At 38.3% G+C, this 17,679-nt stretch overlaps 1 protein-coding gene across 1 annotated transcript in view; it reads right to left on the reverse strand.

Moving 5' to 3' along the window:
* Positions 1-17,679, reverse strand: part of Parpbp (PARP1 binding protein) — a 55,913-nt gene that overhangs the window by 32,948 nt on the left and 5,286 nt on the right. Inside the window, exons 3-4 of the mRNA XM_052753033.1 lie at positions 5,737-5,967; positions 772-876 (exon numbers count right to left, since the gene is read on the reverse strand). Coding sequence (XP_052608993.1) covers positions 772-876; positions 5,737-5,967 — 336 coding nt within the window. The remainder of the gene's footprint in view (positions 1-771; positions 877-5,736; positions 5,968-17,679) is intronic.

Here is a 17,679-nt window from a genome sequence, read left to right on the forward strand (position 1 = left end):
GGGGAAAAAAAGTACATTATTAAATCCAGGAAGTGAGTAAGCATTTAGTTGGAAACAGCGATAGAGTCTGTTCCTTAAGGTTCAAGTTGCTTAACACCAAACTTCAGAAGAGTCTCTCTCCTGAAAAACTGAGAGGAATTCATGAAATGTGTTAACTTTTTTGGAGTAGATGGCCATGAAAGTGGGATTTCAAAAATACATTCAATAAAATTTTACTGACTTTGCCAGCGTTCTTAAGCTCTCATCAATGGTGATTCAATTAAACATGGAAACCTTTATAAACACAGCTCATGGTTAGTTGAGGCAACAGGTGCCTAACGTAATATTCAGCTAAAGGTAAACCTCACTAGGACCAACCAGCAACCATACTAATTTTAAGTAGTATGTACAATATACTCTGCCATAAGAACATTATCCATTATGGAACACATCCTCTCAAGAATCAATCATCTAAAACAGCAGATGTGAATTTTACTTAATAGAAGGTTTTAAAAAAAAAAGATCTGACAAGCTGAAACTTAACTACATCTCTGGACTGTGGATTGTGCCTGTTTGCTCAGGGCAGTTGGTTACCGTGGCTCAAACCATGAAGATGTGGATTAAGATGACACTCTTACCAATCCCAATGTAGTATCCTTTACAAATTCAGCTTTATTTAAACAACTTTAAAACTTGGAGAAAAGAAAAAAAAAAGTGATAACTGCAATGAACCGACAGATTCATGACCTGAGTGGTCACACCTGCTTTAAGTGGCTGACAGGGTTACAGTACCTGTTCACCATCCTGGCTACATTTCACTGGGGATGCTGGTACGTGAGAATTAGTTTCATCATTGACTGCACACCGTGTGCCAGACAGAAAATCCCGCAGTTGACTCTGTAAACAATACACAGTACAATAAAGGTATAGGAAACAGACTATTATGTTATATAAAATTCTGCATGTTGTCACAGATGCTCCAGTACCAAGGATTGCTTGACATCTGTGGACAAATATAAATGAACATAACATTTCCTTCTACACAATTCTGCATATTCTCACAAATCCTTTGAAATTGAATGATAAACAATTTCCATGGTTGGGAAGGGACATTCTAGTTCATCTTTTGCTAAATAACAAACATATCTAAGTTATAATTCAGTAATAAATTATAACTAAGGAATTTTATAATATTTAAGAGTCCAGGAATTTTATCAGGTCATATCTATGTATCTTTTCTCATCAGTATAGCCTAGAACTTAAACACTAATTATCAGTACACTTTCTCTTCAGCTAACAGTTCTATTTATTATGACAAATATACTATTATTTAGTTATACCCTCAGGTGTTCTCCCTCCTGGGACTACTACTATCTTCATGTTAAGATCTATAACTCTACCTCTAAGCTCTTTCAATTTGGTGTTTGTTAGGATACTAATTTTTGTGTCAATATGCCTTTTGTGTGGGGAAATCTTCATATTTTTCTCTAAGTTGTCATGAAAACAGCTTATTTTTCATAAAAATTGGGAATTACTTGGAAGTATTTGCCTTTATATCATTACATAGTAAGTTTTTGTGTTTCTTTATATTTTCCTGTTTTATTTGAAAAGTTAACAGACTTGTATCATTTTTATAGCTGGTAATTTTATAACCTCTTAGTAATTATGAAAAAATGAGCCAGCTGAACAGTCGGTTTACACAGGAGGAAGTTCGTAAAAGTTACCAACGCTGGAACATCGTACACTATAGTCGGTTCCTACCACCCAGACTGGAGCAGAGGAACTGCAGGTGTCAGCCTGCACCTCATCCAGTCGTGGTAGATTTCCTGAGTTCCTGCAGGTTGGTAACCCTTCAAAAAACGCCTCTCCTTCTGACACAAACTGGAGGAAATACTTTCCCCCCAACCTGAAGTTTCAAAATCAACATCACCTGCCTGTTAGCACCTCCTAGACCTTACACGCCCTTGGCATCTAGTGCAGGCTGTGAACAAGTCAGTTTTCGGTTTCTCTCGGGAACTATGTTTTCTGAGTCTACTCAAGCAACAGGCTTTTGCCTGCATCTCGAGGAAGAGCCAGCGCTGCCGCCCCTGCACCTGAAGAAGGGGTGGATAAAGCCGGGGAGAAAGGATGGGGCTGGCAGGTTTGGGTGCGTGCGGTTTTACAATAAAGGAGCAAGCGCTTCTGGATAAAGTGAGTGGTACAAACATTTATAAGAGTAATGCCAGTTTTACATTTAGTGATCATGTGTCCAAAATACACAAATGTCTGTGCCCTGTGTGGGCCTGGGAGAAGGGCTCTGGCTGGTCTTCTGCGGTAAACTGACGCTCCTGGCTCGATGGTTTCTTATCCTCGGTTTCTATAGTGAGGTGGTGCTGCGCAGCTTCCTCGAGGTTCTGAAGCAGGCCAATTTCCCACTGCCTCACCCGCTCCATGGCAGCTGCCAGCTTCGTGGGGTCTCGCCTCCCCCTGCGGGTTTTGTGGAAAACCTTGGGCAACGTTGAGTTTTGAGACCCGCCTGCAAGAGACTCTGGCTTCTGCTGAGGATGTTGGGCCAATGAGGCTAACGTGGAGGGATCTTCCGCAGGTGCTGAGAGATCCTGGCAGGGACTTAACTGTCCACGGGGCCGCTTGGAAGCCCTGGAAATCGGCTTCCTTTTCCTAGAGGCTGCCGTGGCGTTGACCTCTGCCGTGTGGATGGGGATGTCCTGGGAAAGGTCTGAAGGCACCAGGCGTCCACCTTCCACACTCTGCTCACAAAGGTTCAGGGCATCTCCTGCAGGTCTCCGGCTACAGCTAAGTGTAGTAGCTTCCTCGGGAGTCCGGTGCTGTCTGAGTCTTTTCGAGCGCGGCCTCATCAGGAACTCTCTCTCCCACCTGCAGCCAGTGCAGAAAAGTGCACCCCGGTGTCCTCCCTGCAGCCTGGACAGTTGGAGCACGTGCTTGTGCTGGCCCCAGCTGACACCCTAGCATCAGTGCGTCACTCCCATGGTGCCCCAGCTGACACCCTAGCATCAGTGCGTCACTCCCATGGTGCCCCCAGCAAGCGTGGCTTCTTTGTCAGGTAAGACCTAGCAAGGCTTGAGTTCATGTGTCGTCCTTGGATTTATGTGTCATACTTGAATAGTTCTGTGTATTTAAGGCGTCGTTCCTCCCTCCAACTGCTCTCTTTTGTTGTGAATGCATTACCACTCCACTCATCCTTCTCTGGTTGATGGGAATCCTTGACTGGGTTGCTGCTTCTCTTGATTGGCTCCTTCAGGCTCTCTGACATGACATTTCTACAAGTAATGAAAGGTGCCATGGTCTCTGTGCTCCTCTGAGCAGCCGAGCAGCCGGAGAAGAAAATACCAAAGAGGCTGTCAGTCACCTGCTGAGGAAGTCTGTGTTCTCCCAAGCCTTACCAACAGGGGATAATAGAACTACTTCTCAGCTAGAGAGACAGAGAACCCTGCCTGTCCACAGGAAATATCTGTTGATCTTGCCCAGAGGGTTCACAGATCTCTGTGCCTAAGCTCTTCTGAGATCTACACTTCTGCTGGCCACAGCTCTCTGATACTGTGGTCCACATACTTTAAGTTCATGTGAAAACAAATCTGTCCCAAATCTCTCTCCCTGATATTCCAGTTAAAATCCAAAGCCTTATATGCTCCTAGATGGAGAATTATACACTAGGGAGTAAAGGTTCGAGTTACCACTTCTCCAGAACTACCACATCTTTGTTTATCTTAATTCCCAGTAATACCTGCATTATTTAAACTACAACAAATAAGAATCAAAGCAACCTTATTAAGGCCATGAAGACTCAAGAGCATGAAAACCAGAACTATTTGGAATATTCTGATATGTAACTTTAAAGACACAGTCCAAACTAATTAGGAGTACATTTAAGACACTTTTGAAAAAAATCAATCCAAGATACGTTTTGCTGTACAATTTTGTTGCTGGTGGAAATTCCCTTGGAGAAAACAAGTATCAGAGACTGAGTTGTTAGAATTCCAGAGTCTTCTTCATGAACTACCATCTTGGCAGCTTTGGTTTAATTTTTGGTGTTCTGCAGAGACACATTAACATTTGCAGACAATCCTCCACATAGCTAGCCTGAAGAGCAACCTTTACATGTCTCATTCGCTCAGTGAGGAAATGTGTTAGAGAACCTAAGATGGTGGAAGCACGGGATGAAAACAACGTGCCCAAGATTTCAGGCATGCTATCTTTCTCACTTCTACAACTCAGTGCTTACATACGATCAGCTGTATACATCAACTATGTGAGAGGACTAGTCAAAACTCAGCCCTATAAGCAAGAACATGTAAAAAAAAATCATCTTCCAAGGTGTTGCACGTGGCCACAAAAGAACACATGTGCGGATGTGCTTGAAGAAGTTACCGTAGGGCAAAGGTCTGCAGGATGCACCAATGGAGAAAAGACGACAAGCCGCCCAATATCCGTTACACTGACAGAATGTCTGCTGTCCCCTGCTACACTGCTACTGTGAACAAAGACCATACTCTTCACGCGCCCTCAACCAAGCTTTAAGCAATTCGACTGAAGCAAAAGAGCTGTTCCTTAAAAGCAGAGTGCCATTCCCCAGTCCTACTGCCTCCCTCCTGCAGAGAGCATTGCTCTAATGCTGGACCGTCAACAGCTGCCTTTGGCCATTTTATAGGGGGGTAAAGTAAACCTCTCCTTTCTCCACACATTTTATACTAGAGATTTCTATTACAATGAACTTAAATACTATTCCTAATTATCATATGAAAAGAGCTTAGTATCTCACAAAATGCAGTAAATAATCCTCCTAAGTCCAGCTATAGTTATTCAGCCATTATCAGCATTTACTTATTACTTTATTGGCACACAGAAAATATTAAAGTATTTCCAACACTCAAAAAATAAAACCTGCACATATACAAATAGATTCTAAAATAATTTATCAATTCTAATACAAACAAATCTAAAGGACACTATAGCTTTTAAATTTATACTCTATTAAAAATAAATATGCTTACACAATGAAGGCTATTATCTCATAGACATTATATTATTCTATTCTCTAATAGTAATATATGGCATGACTATCTAAGAAGCTATTAAATCATGTAAAAGAACTGTAACAATCATTTTATACAATACACACCAAATAAACAGATATACATTCAACAAAGAAGAAAAAAAGTTGTAAACAGGCAATCTTTGATCTCATTCAAAATAAACCTAGTATTTGGAAATTATTCTTTGTCAAATTTTTATCTATTAAGAAAAATGTTCTTATATCAAATAACAATATCATAAGCCCAACAAAATTTATCTTCTTTTAAGATTTATTTTATATGTATCAGTGCTCTATCTGCATGTACACCTTTATGCCGGAAGAGGACATCAGATCCCACTATAGATAGTTGTGAATCACCATATGGGTGCTGGGAATTGAACTCAGGACCTCTGGAAAAGCAGCCAGTACTCTTAACCACTGAGCCATCTCTTCAGCTCCCAATAAAACTTACCAAAAATATGTCTTTCAAGTAAAAACTAGCCTTTAGGTAGCTAAACTTTCCATTTTTAACATGATTGAAAAAGAAAAAAAATTAACTTATTAAATCTTTTGCTTCTACCCAGTACATTACTACTGAAAACGAAGACTATAGCCTCTGCCTTCCCCCATACTTTTAAGACTAGTAACTCTATCTATAGTTTCAAATAAAAGTAATTGACTAAACTTGAATTTGATTAAAGTAGAATTGTTTTTAAAATACTTACTGAAGATATCATGGTATTCTCACAACTAGAAGTCAAGTTGCTACATTTCTGATAAACATCAATCAGATCTAGCATATTACTATTCTTCAAGAAATCATCATATGTTTTCTTAATGTCTTCATAGTGGTCAACCACTTTTATACTTTCAGTGGGCAAGTTCAGTTTTTCATGTAAGAAGTATTTCCATGTCAGTAAGACATCGCTGAGAGAGACTGTAAATTCTCCATTGTGCTGAAAGAGATGCAAAAAAAGAAAGGATAAATGTGAGTGCTTAATATTTCAGTGTCCGTTTATCTAGTGGCTTATAATTGATATGAGAAATACAAATAGCATGCTTTTATAGCAAACATAAAGGCTGTGAAAATTAGATAAAATAGATACAAGTAGGCAAGCTTGCAGATAAAAAAATTGGTAAATGGGGTCAGGCATGTTGAAGCACACCTTTAATCTAAACACTTGGGAGGCAGACGTGGAGAATCTCTGGGTTCAAAGCTAGCCTGATCTACAGAGCAAGTTGCAGAACAGCACAGAAAAACCCTGTCTTGAAAGACAAAACAAAAATAAATAATAATAAATAGAGAAAGGAAGGAAGGAAAGAAGGAAGGAAGGAAGGAAAGAAGGAAGGAAAGAAAGAAAGATTTCATAAATGTATAATCAATGTTTCCTCTCTCAAATTCCACTGTATCTTTTACTCAAAGCAAAAGGATGGGTGCAAAATATACTAAAATAGCTAAAGTGTTTTTAATCTCTTTATATTCCCAATGCCATGATGAATTCCTATATATATATAAAACAAAATATATTCCAAGTACCGGCTTTAAAATTCAGTCATAGTGTTCAGGTCATTATTATTATGACTTATTTCTATTTTGTTACTATTACAGAGAAAGAAAAGTATCAGTGCAAAACTCGGGGCCTGGAAAGATTTTTGTTTCTTCCCTGGTCCTAAATACACTAAATTATAGTAACTAAGTACTAAAAATCAAGTTATGCTTATTTCTGTGAGTACTCATATGACATTAATCAGGCAAATTTATTCTTTTATTTTTTGGCTTCGGTTTGTTGTTGTTGTTGTTGATTTTTCTGGAAGAAACCGAAAGATTGTGATTTAACTACACTAGTATGTAGTTGATAAGAGACCTAATACCATTACCAACAGGTTGCAGGTCAATATTTATCTAAGTATAAGAGCTTTCCTTAAAGTATTTCCCTGGGTAGCAACATGATAAATTTTCAGCAGACATGCTTGCTTTTTATTCAATGAATCTTTCTCCCACATAGTATGCAAGATATTAATAATGGTGACTTCTAAAAGTCTTAAGACTTCCACACCAGCCTTAACTTATTAAAAAATTCTAAATTCTCATTTTCAATTCAGAATGAATAAAAAATATTTTTGAGTATCCACATGTGGGTCTGTGAAATGTAATATGTGCTGCTTTCCACGATTAAGTTTCTCCCAGTTTCTGCGAACACTAAGACTTTTACTGTAGCTCCTTTCCAAGAAGGATAGGTAATTAAGTAGTTAGCAACTGTTATTCTCTGGAACTAAATCTTACTTAATAAAGAATAATTCAAAGAAATCAATGTATCCAAAACATATATTATATATATATATATATATATATATATATATATATATATATTTGAATTATTAAAAATCTGTATCTTTCTTTTATGATAACCGGTCATATATGTTATTTGAGATCTAGATTTAAGACATGTTTAAAATGTCTTTTAAAACTTAACTCTTTACTTAACTATACTGAGACAATAAATTGTCCCTATTGTCTTAGGATAGAGACCTGTTATATCACAAATATTTAAGTCAACTGCAATATATGGAGCTCGCTCAATGACCCCTACCATTAACTCTCAAACTTTAAATCTATAACCCAAACATAAGCCAGATTATTTCCCAGTACCATATCAAAAATTAGGTATTTTAATATTTCCTAAGCCCTTAAAGGTTATAATCTAATACACTTTTAAGTGATATAAAACAAATTCAGTGAATTTCAACACTAAATTGATTTTTCTCAAAAATTTCCAAAATTTTTTTAGTATGACAATTTTTTATACTAGAAAAAAAAGTAAGATTTCTTCCCTAAAGCAAGCATATAACTTATTCTCCTTGGGTTGACTAGAGATAGTTAAAGTGAAATTATGCAAGTTCATGATCTCATATATTACTTGATTAAAAGTGTTTCATAATGGGATTGTAAAAAAAAAAAATTAAAACCAACTGAAAAGGCATTCCAGATTCAGTTTTCATCAGGTGCCCATTATGACAGAATACGCTATGATTCAAACCAGTGACAACTGATTGAGAGAGTAAGTGGTCAAATCAGAAAATGTTTTGCTTGCTATGAAAACATGCCAGCTGACTAATGTATGAAGCAAGGACAAATGTTCAATTCTTTAATTCTCCTATGGACATGAGTTATATTTCATAAGAACAAAATGAAAAGTGTAACAATTACACTTCTTTTTGAGAACTTCATATATCAATACTACATATACATTATTCCTGCCCCTTTTCCTGCTCCAATTTCTCTTGTGCCCCCAAATTCATCATCTTGTCTTTATTATTGTTACATGTACATACGTGCTGGCTAGTCTTATGTCAACTTGACACACAAGCTACAGTTATCTAAGGGCAACTCAGCTGAGAAAATGTCTCCATTAGATCCAGCTTAAGGGCATTTCCATAATTAGTGATTGCTGAGGGAGGGCCCAGCCAATTATGGGTGGTTCCATATCTGAGCTGCTGGTCCTGGGTTCTATAAGAAAAGTCTGAGCAACCCATGGGAAGCAAGCCAGTAAGCAGCACCCCTCCATAGCCTCGGCATCAGCTCCTGCTTCCAAGTTCCCGCCTGTTATGCCCAGATCGCGGGGACCCCCAAAAGACCACCACAGAGACCAAATCCCGCATGTAAAAGCAAAGAGCCTTTATTATCTTCGGGCTCTGAGTGTCGGACAGACAGAGAAACCTGAGCTCAGGTGGGGCAGAGTTTTTATCATAGCAGAGGTTGGGATGAGGGGATTTCCAGGGTCCAGGACCCTGATTGGCTGACAATTGTCTAGGGGTATCTGTATGACAAAAATAGGTGTGTGCTAGACTCAAGGACATCTGTCCACCTTATCTAATGGTTGGAATGTCTGGGATGTCAGATACTTCCTCATCCCTGGGTGGATCACTGGGTGGTATCAGCTTAAGGCTTTTCCTGGATCTGGGTGTTGTCTGCCAGTAAGCCTGTCACAGAAGCTGTGTCTAGGCCCCTAAGCCTGTCATGGCAGCTGTGTGGTCAAGCTGTTTTGGGGCCCTCCACACCAGCCTGTTTGAGTTCCTGTCCTGACTTCCTTCAATAATAAACAGCAATATGGAAGTATAAGCCAAATAAACTCTTTCCCCCTCAACTTGCTTTTTGATCATGGAGTTTCTTAGAGGGCCAGGCAAATATCATGACAGCCTGCCCAAATAACTCAGTTAAGAACTAGGCCTCTATCCCTGCTTCTTGGAACTGAGCAGGCAGTTTCTGAGGAAGCGCCATGAACAAAGGACAATCAATCTCCAACATCCCTGACAGCAAGGACAAGGAGGCCTGCTACATGTTATACCAGGCCTGAGCCAGCTCCCATAGTCAGCCTGAGCCACAACAGCTCAAGGTAATAGCCAAATAAGGACAAAGCCTGGGACTTGTCCTGCCCCAAAATGGAAAAGGCTGTAGCCTTAACCAGTTCCTGACTAGCCCCAGCCAATTAGAATAATTGGAATAACGTATTAATAAGATTGCTACTTGCTTAAGCCAATCATATCTGAAATTACCTAGCTACCCTAGGAACTCCTCTTGGCTGTGATTAAAAAGAGCCCACATGTCTCTCGTGAGGTCATCACCATTTTGCCTTTGTGTAAAATGGTTGGCCCAAGCATGCTGAAATCTTTCTCAAGATAATAAACACACTTGCTGATTGCATACATGGATGGTGGTCTTTTGTGAGACTTCTCCAGTACACTTACAGTTTCACCATAGCAATGGAAACCCTAAGGTAACATACATATGTATACACAACCTAATGAGTCCATTTAGCATTGTTTGAATGTACATATGTCCAGTGATAACCACTTGGTATAGGGCAAGCCATGCAGAAGCTCACCCCTGAAGAATACTGATTGTCCCTCTCTTAAAAGCCATTGACTTCGGGCTGGAGAGATGGCTCAGAGGTTAAGAGCACTGGCTGCTCTTCCAGAGGTCCTGAGTTCAATTCCTGGCAAGCACATGGTGGCTCACAACCATCTGTAATGAGATCTAGTGCCCTCTTCTGGCCTGCAGTGCAGGTATGCGTGCAGGCAGAACATTGTATATATAGTAAATAAATAAATCTTAAAAAAAAAAAAGCCATTGACTTCCAATCTAGGGAAGAGACTTTTGGAATTTCCCCAATTCACACTATGTCAGAGTTGTAATTATGCAAGTCACATTCAGGCAAGCGTACTGTTGAGATTTCTGGGTGCAGTTTACCTGTCATACCTAAAGGACACTGGGAATCACATATTTTAAGAGTACTTGCACTCAGATTATATATCAAAATTAATTTAGGATGACTCTACTTTTAAGTAAAATTTAAAGTTTTAATTAATTTGACTTCATTTGGTACCATTAGAGAAAAGAGCATTGGTTAATCAATTCTGTGAACTTGGTTATGTAAAATACCCCAACTCTGTTTCTCTGGCTATAAAATAAGATTGTACATCTATTTTTGTCTCTTTCCCCTTTCAAGGTAAAATAATTCTTGAAATGGTGGTCAGTAAATGTATAATGTTAAACATGTTTCTTACGTGTTAGGTCATCTTTGAATCTAATAGTTTATTGTGGGTACTCTAATAATTGCTTTGTACAAAGTTATTAAGTACCTTTGCTTCACGCAATGAAACATAAGTAACATGCTTTCACCTTATGTAAGGTGACAAATATCCTATTACAGAATAATTGTCAGACAGATACGAACTCTGAAGCCATTTCTAAAGAAAAGGCCCAAACAGCAACTGCTCCCCAGTGAAGTAAAAAACATTTGCCATAGCATGAAGTCAAAGGTCCCCAATGCACAGATGGAGGAGATGCAGCAGTGGGTGAAGCTTTTGCTGTGCAAGGCTGAGGACCTGAGCTGGAATACCGGCGCTGTGTAAAGCTGGGCACTTAGCCCTGTCTATCATCCCAGAATGGGAATGAAAATGAAAGACTGCTCAGAATAACTAATCAATGAATTGCCAGTTGAAACAATGAGATTTCACCTCACATCTTTTAGAAAGGCTGTCAAAAAAGATGAAATGTTATTCATCTCCCCCTTCCCTCTCCTCCCTCCAAATGGAATCTTCCACCATTTTCTTTCACTTTTTAATTGTTCATAAGAGCGTGTGTGTAGGTGGGTGTGTGGGTGTGTGGGTGTGTGTGTGGGGGGTGGGGGGGTGTTCCCAAATATATAAATACAACCTGCTCATTCTGCATTATGTTACCTGTACATCATATCTTTTCGGGACTGACCATTCTCTGAAACTGACCCTTTCTCCCACTCAGCATTCCTTAGCTGCCTGCAGATTTTGTCTAAGATTGAAGCCCTCGTGACCTCTGTCCACTCCACATTAGCAAATCTATTGGTATTGTCCTTGTTCAGGTCATATTGGTAAGCCTTTGTAGATGTAGCCTCTGACATTTCTAGGAGACACAATCTCACAGCAAAATCTGTGATTTTGTCTCTTACAATCGTTCCTCCTTTTCTTCTGACATGGTTCCTGAGCCTAGATGGATATCCTCTCCAGCATTTGATGTCCATCTTTTATATTTTGGCCATTCTGATAGGTGCAGAGTGGTATCTTGTTATCTTTAATTCTCTAATGACATATGATGTTCAACATCTTTTTGTATGTTTAGTATTTGAATATGTTCTGTAAGGTATTTCACAGCTTTTAACCATTTATTTATTTAGTTATTTATTTATTTAAAGAGATGAAAGGTAAGAAATATTGAAGATGTGGAGAAAGAACTGCTATATTCTAAATAGATATGTAAATTAGTACACCCTTTATAGGAAAGCAGTGTGAATGTTCCTTAAATATTTTGAACTATATGCACCAAACATATATACATTCAATTTCATAAAACAAGTACTACTATATATAAAGACAGAGATTAACCCCAAACATAATAATGGATTATTTCAATGCCCTATGCTTATCAATAGACAAGGTACCTGACAAAAAAGTAAACATCTGAGTTAAATGACATCTTAAACCAAATTGATATAACAAATATCCATAGAACACTCCATCCAAGTACTGCAGAATGATGAGGCTTTCTCTAAAATCAGTCATAACAGGACACAAAGCAAATCTCAGCAAATAAAGGAACAATGAAATAACTTTTATATTCTGACCACAGAGAAACAAAAAAAGAAATCCACAGCAAGAACAACTACAGAACATATACAACCTCACACATTTTGAACACATAATTAGATGATGAGTAGGTTACTGAAGACCCAGAAGATCCTAGAAATGAATGACTATGAAAACAGCACAGTGAAAGCTATGGGATACAATGAAGTCAATCCTAAGAGGGCACTTTATAGTTACAGCTACCTATACTAAAACACCAACCAGATCAAAAAGAAGTAAAAGTGCATGTTAGGGACTTGGGAAAACAAGAAAGGTCCAAACCGAAAATCAAGAAATAGAAATAATTACAAGCAGAGCAGAAATGAATAAAAAGGAAACATTTTTTTTAAATGCATAAAATCAATGAAACAAAGTGTTGGTTCTTTTTAAAAGACAAATATTCAAAAACTCTTAGCCAAACTAACAAAAAGAGAAGACCCATATTAATAAATTTAGAGATAAAAAAGGAAATGTTACAACAGATGGCAATGAAGTCATTGGATATAACTTAAAGACTTATATTCCACAAGCCGAGAAAATCTCAAAGAAATTGATTACCCACCAAAATCAAACAAAGATGAGATAAGCAATTTTAAATACATCTACGGAAAACAAGGAGAATAAAGCAGCAATAAAATGAATTCTCAACAACCAAAAAGCCCAGGCCCAGACAGATTCACTGCAAATTCAAGACGGAACTTAATGAACTGACATGGATATTTCTCAAACTATTCCATAAATTGAAAGGAAAAGGAGTTGATGGAACTGTTTTTATGAAGCCAGTACTTTCTTGATACCAAAACTAGAAAAAGATACAACAACAACAAAAAAAAATTTTTTTCAGACCAATCTCTATGATGAACATAGATGCAAAAGTTCTCAATGAAATGTTTACAAACAGAATCAAAGAACTCATTAAAGATCTGTCACCATAGTCAAGTTGGCTTCATTCCAGAGATGCAGAGATGCTTCAGCAGAAGCAGTTAGTAAGTAGACTACATCACATGAATGGACCCATGGACAGAAATCCCATGAGCATCTCATTAGATGCAGAAAAGGCATTTGACAAAATCCAACATCTCATTATGATAAAAGCACTAGAGAGACATGAGGAACATCTCATCATAATAAAGACTACATAAATATACAAAATAAAGTATACAAAAAAATTGACAATATCATACTAGGTGGAAAAAAATTCCATTTTCACAAAAATTGCAAACAAGAGTATCCATTTTCTCCACACTCAATTCAGTGTTTGAAGTCTCTGCTAGAGCAGTAAGGGAAGGAAATAAACAGATACAACTACAAAGGAGAAGTCAAAGTGTCCTTATCTGCCAATGATATGATTTTATACAAAAACAAAAACAAACTACCCTGGAGCCACTACTGATGACTTGAGTTCAATCCCCAGAACCCATAATTTAGGAGTGAACAGATTGATTTCCACATTCACAGCATGGCACAAGTGCACTTGCACACACATACAAATACACAAGTGCACACACATACACATGCACACAAATAATAATAACAACTAAAATATATTTTAACAGGTCCTAAAAATCCCATCAGAAAGCTCTTTCACTTGCAGCAAAGTGGCAGGATTCAAACTTAAAACAATTAGTAGCCTTCCTATTTACTAATGGCAAACCTGTAGAGAAAGAAATTGGAGAAGCAATCTCATTCACAATTGCCTAAAAACACATGCATACAAATGTAACTTAGAATAAACCTAATCATGGAAGCATAAGACCTCTATGATGAAAACTGTAACATGCTGAAGAAATAAAGATGCTAGAAGATGGAAATACCTCCCAAGAAAGGAGGGCAGCTGAGTGAGAGGGCCATTCCATCCACTTTGTTACACAAAGCCAAAACCTCTTAAAAATCAGCAGTCTTTTTATGACCACTAGGAAAAAAAAATTCTTCCCACAAGAATGTGATGGGAAGATTCCACAGAAGTGATTTGGAAGTAGCTTCAGTACTGTGTCTTTTTTGGGTACTCTTCACTCAGATTTTTCCCCAGTAATTATTTTTCTGCTAGTAGAGGACACTAAATTCAATGTAGAATATCAGCATAGTAAAATTTTCTGAAATTAACAACTATGTTGTGATCATACAACAGAATAACATTAGATATGAAAGATAGGGGTTGAAGTTTTTAGAAATAAAAGTTCAAGCTGCCTGATACTTCCTATCAAATGATTCATAAAGAATATAAGTACCTGTGTATGTATATATGTGTATTTATATTCATATATATAGTGCTATATATGCATATAAGTATTTTTACCTGTATGTTTGTATATGTGCACATACATATTAAAAAATGAAGAGAAACTGGGTGGTGGTGGCTCATACCTTTAATGCCAGCCCTCAGGATGCAGAGACAGGCAAATCTCTAAGTTCAAGGCCAGCCTGGTCTACAGAGCAAGTTTCAGGAAGGCCAAGTTTCAGGGCTACACCGAGAAACTCTGTTTTGAAAAACCTTAATTAATTAATTAAAACATGAAAAGGCAAGGCCATGGAGACAATAGAAAGACAGTGATTGTGGGAACTGATGTACTGAATGAACAGACTTAAATCAACCAGCCTTCAATAAGAGATGAGCATCACCCATCGTGGGAAAACATGACATCATGCAATCCTCCAAAGGCAATGCTTTTTGAGGAACACAGTCATCATCTGTAAGTTGTTCCACTCAAAAATGTTTACTATGTACAAGTTAACAATTAAAAATTCAGTATTGAGGGACACTCTCCAAAAAAAAAGGCTGCTAGTCTTACAAGTGTCAGAAGTATCTGTCCTAAAGGACAGAAAGGCTGCTCACAATAAAGGACATAAAGACATACTAACACAATTACATGATCTTGGATTGGGGAAAATTTGTTAAAAGTCATGATGTTCTAAATGAGAAATGTCCTTCCTAGGGTCATGCATTTGAACACTTTGTCCCCTGTTGGTGGCACTATTTGGGGGAGATTATGGAACTTTTAGGAGGTTACAGCATTGCTGGAGGAAATTTGCCACTGGGGATGTACTTTGAGAGGGAGAGCCTCACTCCACTTCCATTTTACTCTCTGCGTCCTGCTCAGGCCACCTGCTGCCAACATGGACTTCCCCTCTGGAAGCATAAGCCAAAATAAACGCTTCACAAATTGCTTCTGGTCACAGCATTTTATCACAGCAACAAAAAGTAACTAAAACAAGGGTCTACAGTCAATTTCACTAAATGATCTTTAAAGTATAATAATCAAAATATACACAGGCAAAAGAGACTAACACTAAGATTAAGTGCCAAATATCGTAACATTTAAAAGAATGTGTAAATGTGGCAAATGTTAGTATTCTGACCCACCCCTTGGAAATCTGCCCAGTGTACAGAGGTAAAGTCCCCTTGAAAGAGAACTGCCCCTCCCCCTCTCCATTCCCATTCTCTCTCTCTCTCTCTCTCTCTCTCTTCATCTCTCTATTATAATAAACTTATTTCCTTGTGGATGCAGTGCCTGGGGCATGAGTGACTGTCTGCCACTGAATCTGCCTGGCATGTTTCCCTGCACATGGGATACCCTGGCCCAGCGCAATAGCCTAACAGCAAATGTTAGTAATTTGTGAACTGAAATAGAAGGTATGAGGGAATCAATGTACTATTCCTTCAATTTCCAACCAATTTAACGTTTATTTCCAAATCACTAAGTAAAATAAGTACTACTTCAATTTACCCCTGAACAACCATGGCTAAAAACAAAGACTAGAAGAGCTGGACATGCAAACACCACCACCCACTTCTTCAGCTGCCCTGTCCCTTTAGGATTTCTAAGCTCTCACGGGTAGCACCTCACATGCTGGTGTCCCATCCTTGTCTTACCCCTTACTCCTTTATGTAGTCAATCCTGTTCCTTCTTATCTCCACCTTTGTCTCTCTTACCAAATCAAGTTCTTGGTTTCAGAGCCCCATGTACTCCTCTTAACTAGTATTTGAATTTATCTGCATAACTATCTGCATAACGTCATCTTCACCTTTGAGTGACAAAGCAGGATTCAATGCCCCAGCTCACCATTCTAACTCCAACACTTAATACAATGCCTAGAACACAGTCAATGCTTAAAATAAAGAGCTGTGCCTGCAAATGCAGGCCTGCAGCCTGCTAAGCTGAAGCAGGAGTAACGAGAAAAGCACATGCAAGGACCCCCAGGGTGGGGATTCCCTGGCACATTTGGGAAACAGCAGGGGCTAATTACAGCAGTTTGTGTGAAATTGACCATCTTTGCCCATCTTTGTCCTAATGGTACATTCCAGATGAAGCTTTTCCTGCTTCTAAAACTGCCACAACCTCTCCACCTCAACCCCTATTACTCCTTAGCTCCCATCTTTATATCCCCACAGCACTTATTATGATCAAAAATGCTCCTGTTTTGAGTAGTAGCTGCTCTTTGCCACAATATTAACTTTGTAACATCAGTGTCTTAGATTTCTACTGCTGTGAAGAGACACCATGACCACAGCAACTCTGATAAATGAAAACATTTAATTGGGCTGGCTTATTATTATTATCATGGCAGAAAACATGGTGGCATGCAGGCAGACATGGTGTTGTAGAAGGAGCTGAGAGTTCTACATCTTGATCCTCAGGCAGCAGGAAAGAGAGTGAGCCACACCAGGCCTCAAAGCCCACCCCATAGTGACACACTGCCTCCAACAAGGCCACACCTCCTAATAGTGCTACTCCCTATGGGTCAAGCATTCAAACACATGAGTCTATGGGTGCCATACCAATTCAAACCACCACAATCAGGGAGTTTCTAAATTGTTGTATTCCCAATGTTTATACTAATATCTAAGACATAATAAAAACTCAATAAATATTTTTAACAAATACATAAGATATAAGTTGCCAAAATTCTTCTCCATTCAAAATGATTTATACAGTGATTTAAATAAGCAAAACTTCCAACTCTCCATGTAAAGGCAAAACTGTAAGAATTTGAATATGAAATGTTTCCCATAGTTTTATGCACTGAACACCTGGCCTCCAATATGTGTCACTACTTTGGAAGGTGCTAGAAACTTTAGGAAATGAGGCCAAGATGGAGGAAATAAGTCACTGGGGGCATGATCTGAAGGTCCCTTTCTATCTGCCTCCTGCCTATGAGTCGAGTAGTGGTTACCATACAGTCTCACTGTTGGGATGCAATGCCTCACCATGTACCCTGAAGTAATGGAGCAAGAACAGAGGACTGAATTAAGACCTGAAAACCATGAGTCACAGTAAGTTCATCTCTCCCTTTATTTCCCTCAGGCATTTGTCATAGTGACAGAAAATAAGGTAACTAACACACTATCCTTTGATATAAGACTATAACCATCCTAATTTTTAGGTGCTAAAATAACTTTCCTTTTTCAAAGAATGGTCATATTATATATCAACTGTTTTTTTTTTCCTTTTTCCTAAATGGTTTTTATTTTCTGTTAATGTCTAATACTTTTTGAAGATTTATTGGTCTGT

This window comes from Peromyscus californicus, unplaced genomic scaffold (assembly GCF_007827085.1).
Source record: "Peromyscus californicus insignis strain IS unplaced genomic scaffold, ASM782708v3 Scaffold_24__1_contigs__length_46423439, whole genome shotgun sequence".
In the NCBI taxonomy this organism is placed as follows: Eukaryota; Metazoa; Chordata; class Mammalia; order Rodentia; family Cricetidae; genus Peromyscus; species Peromyscus californicus.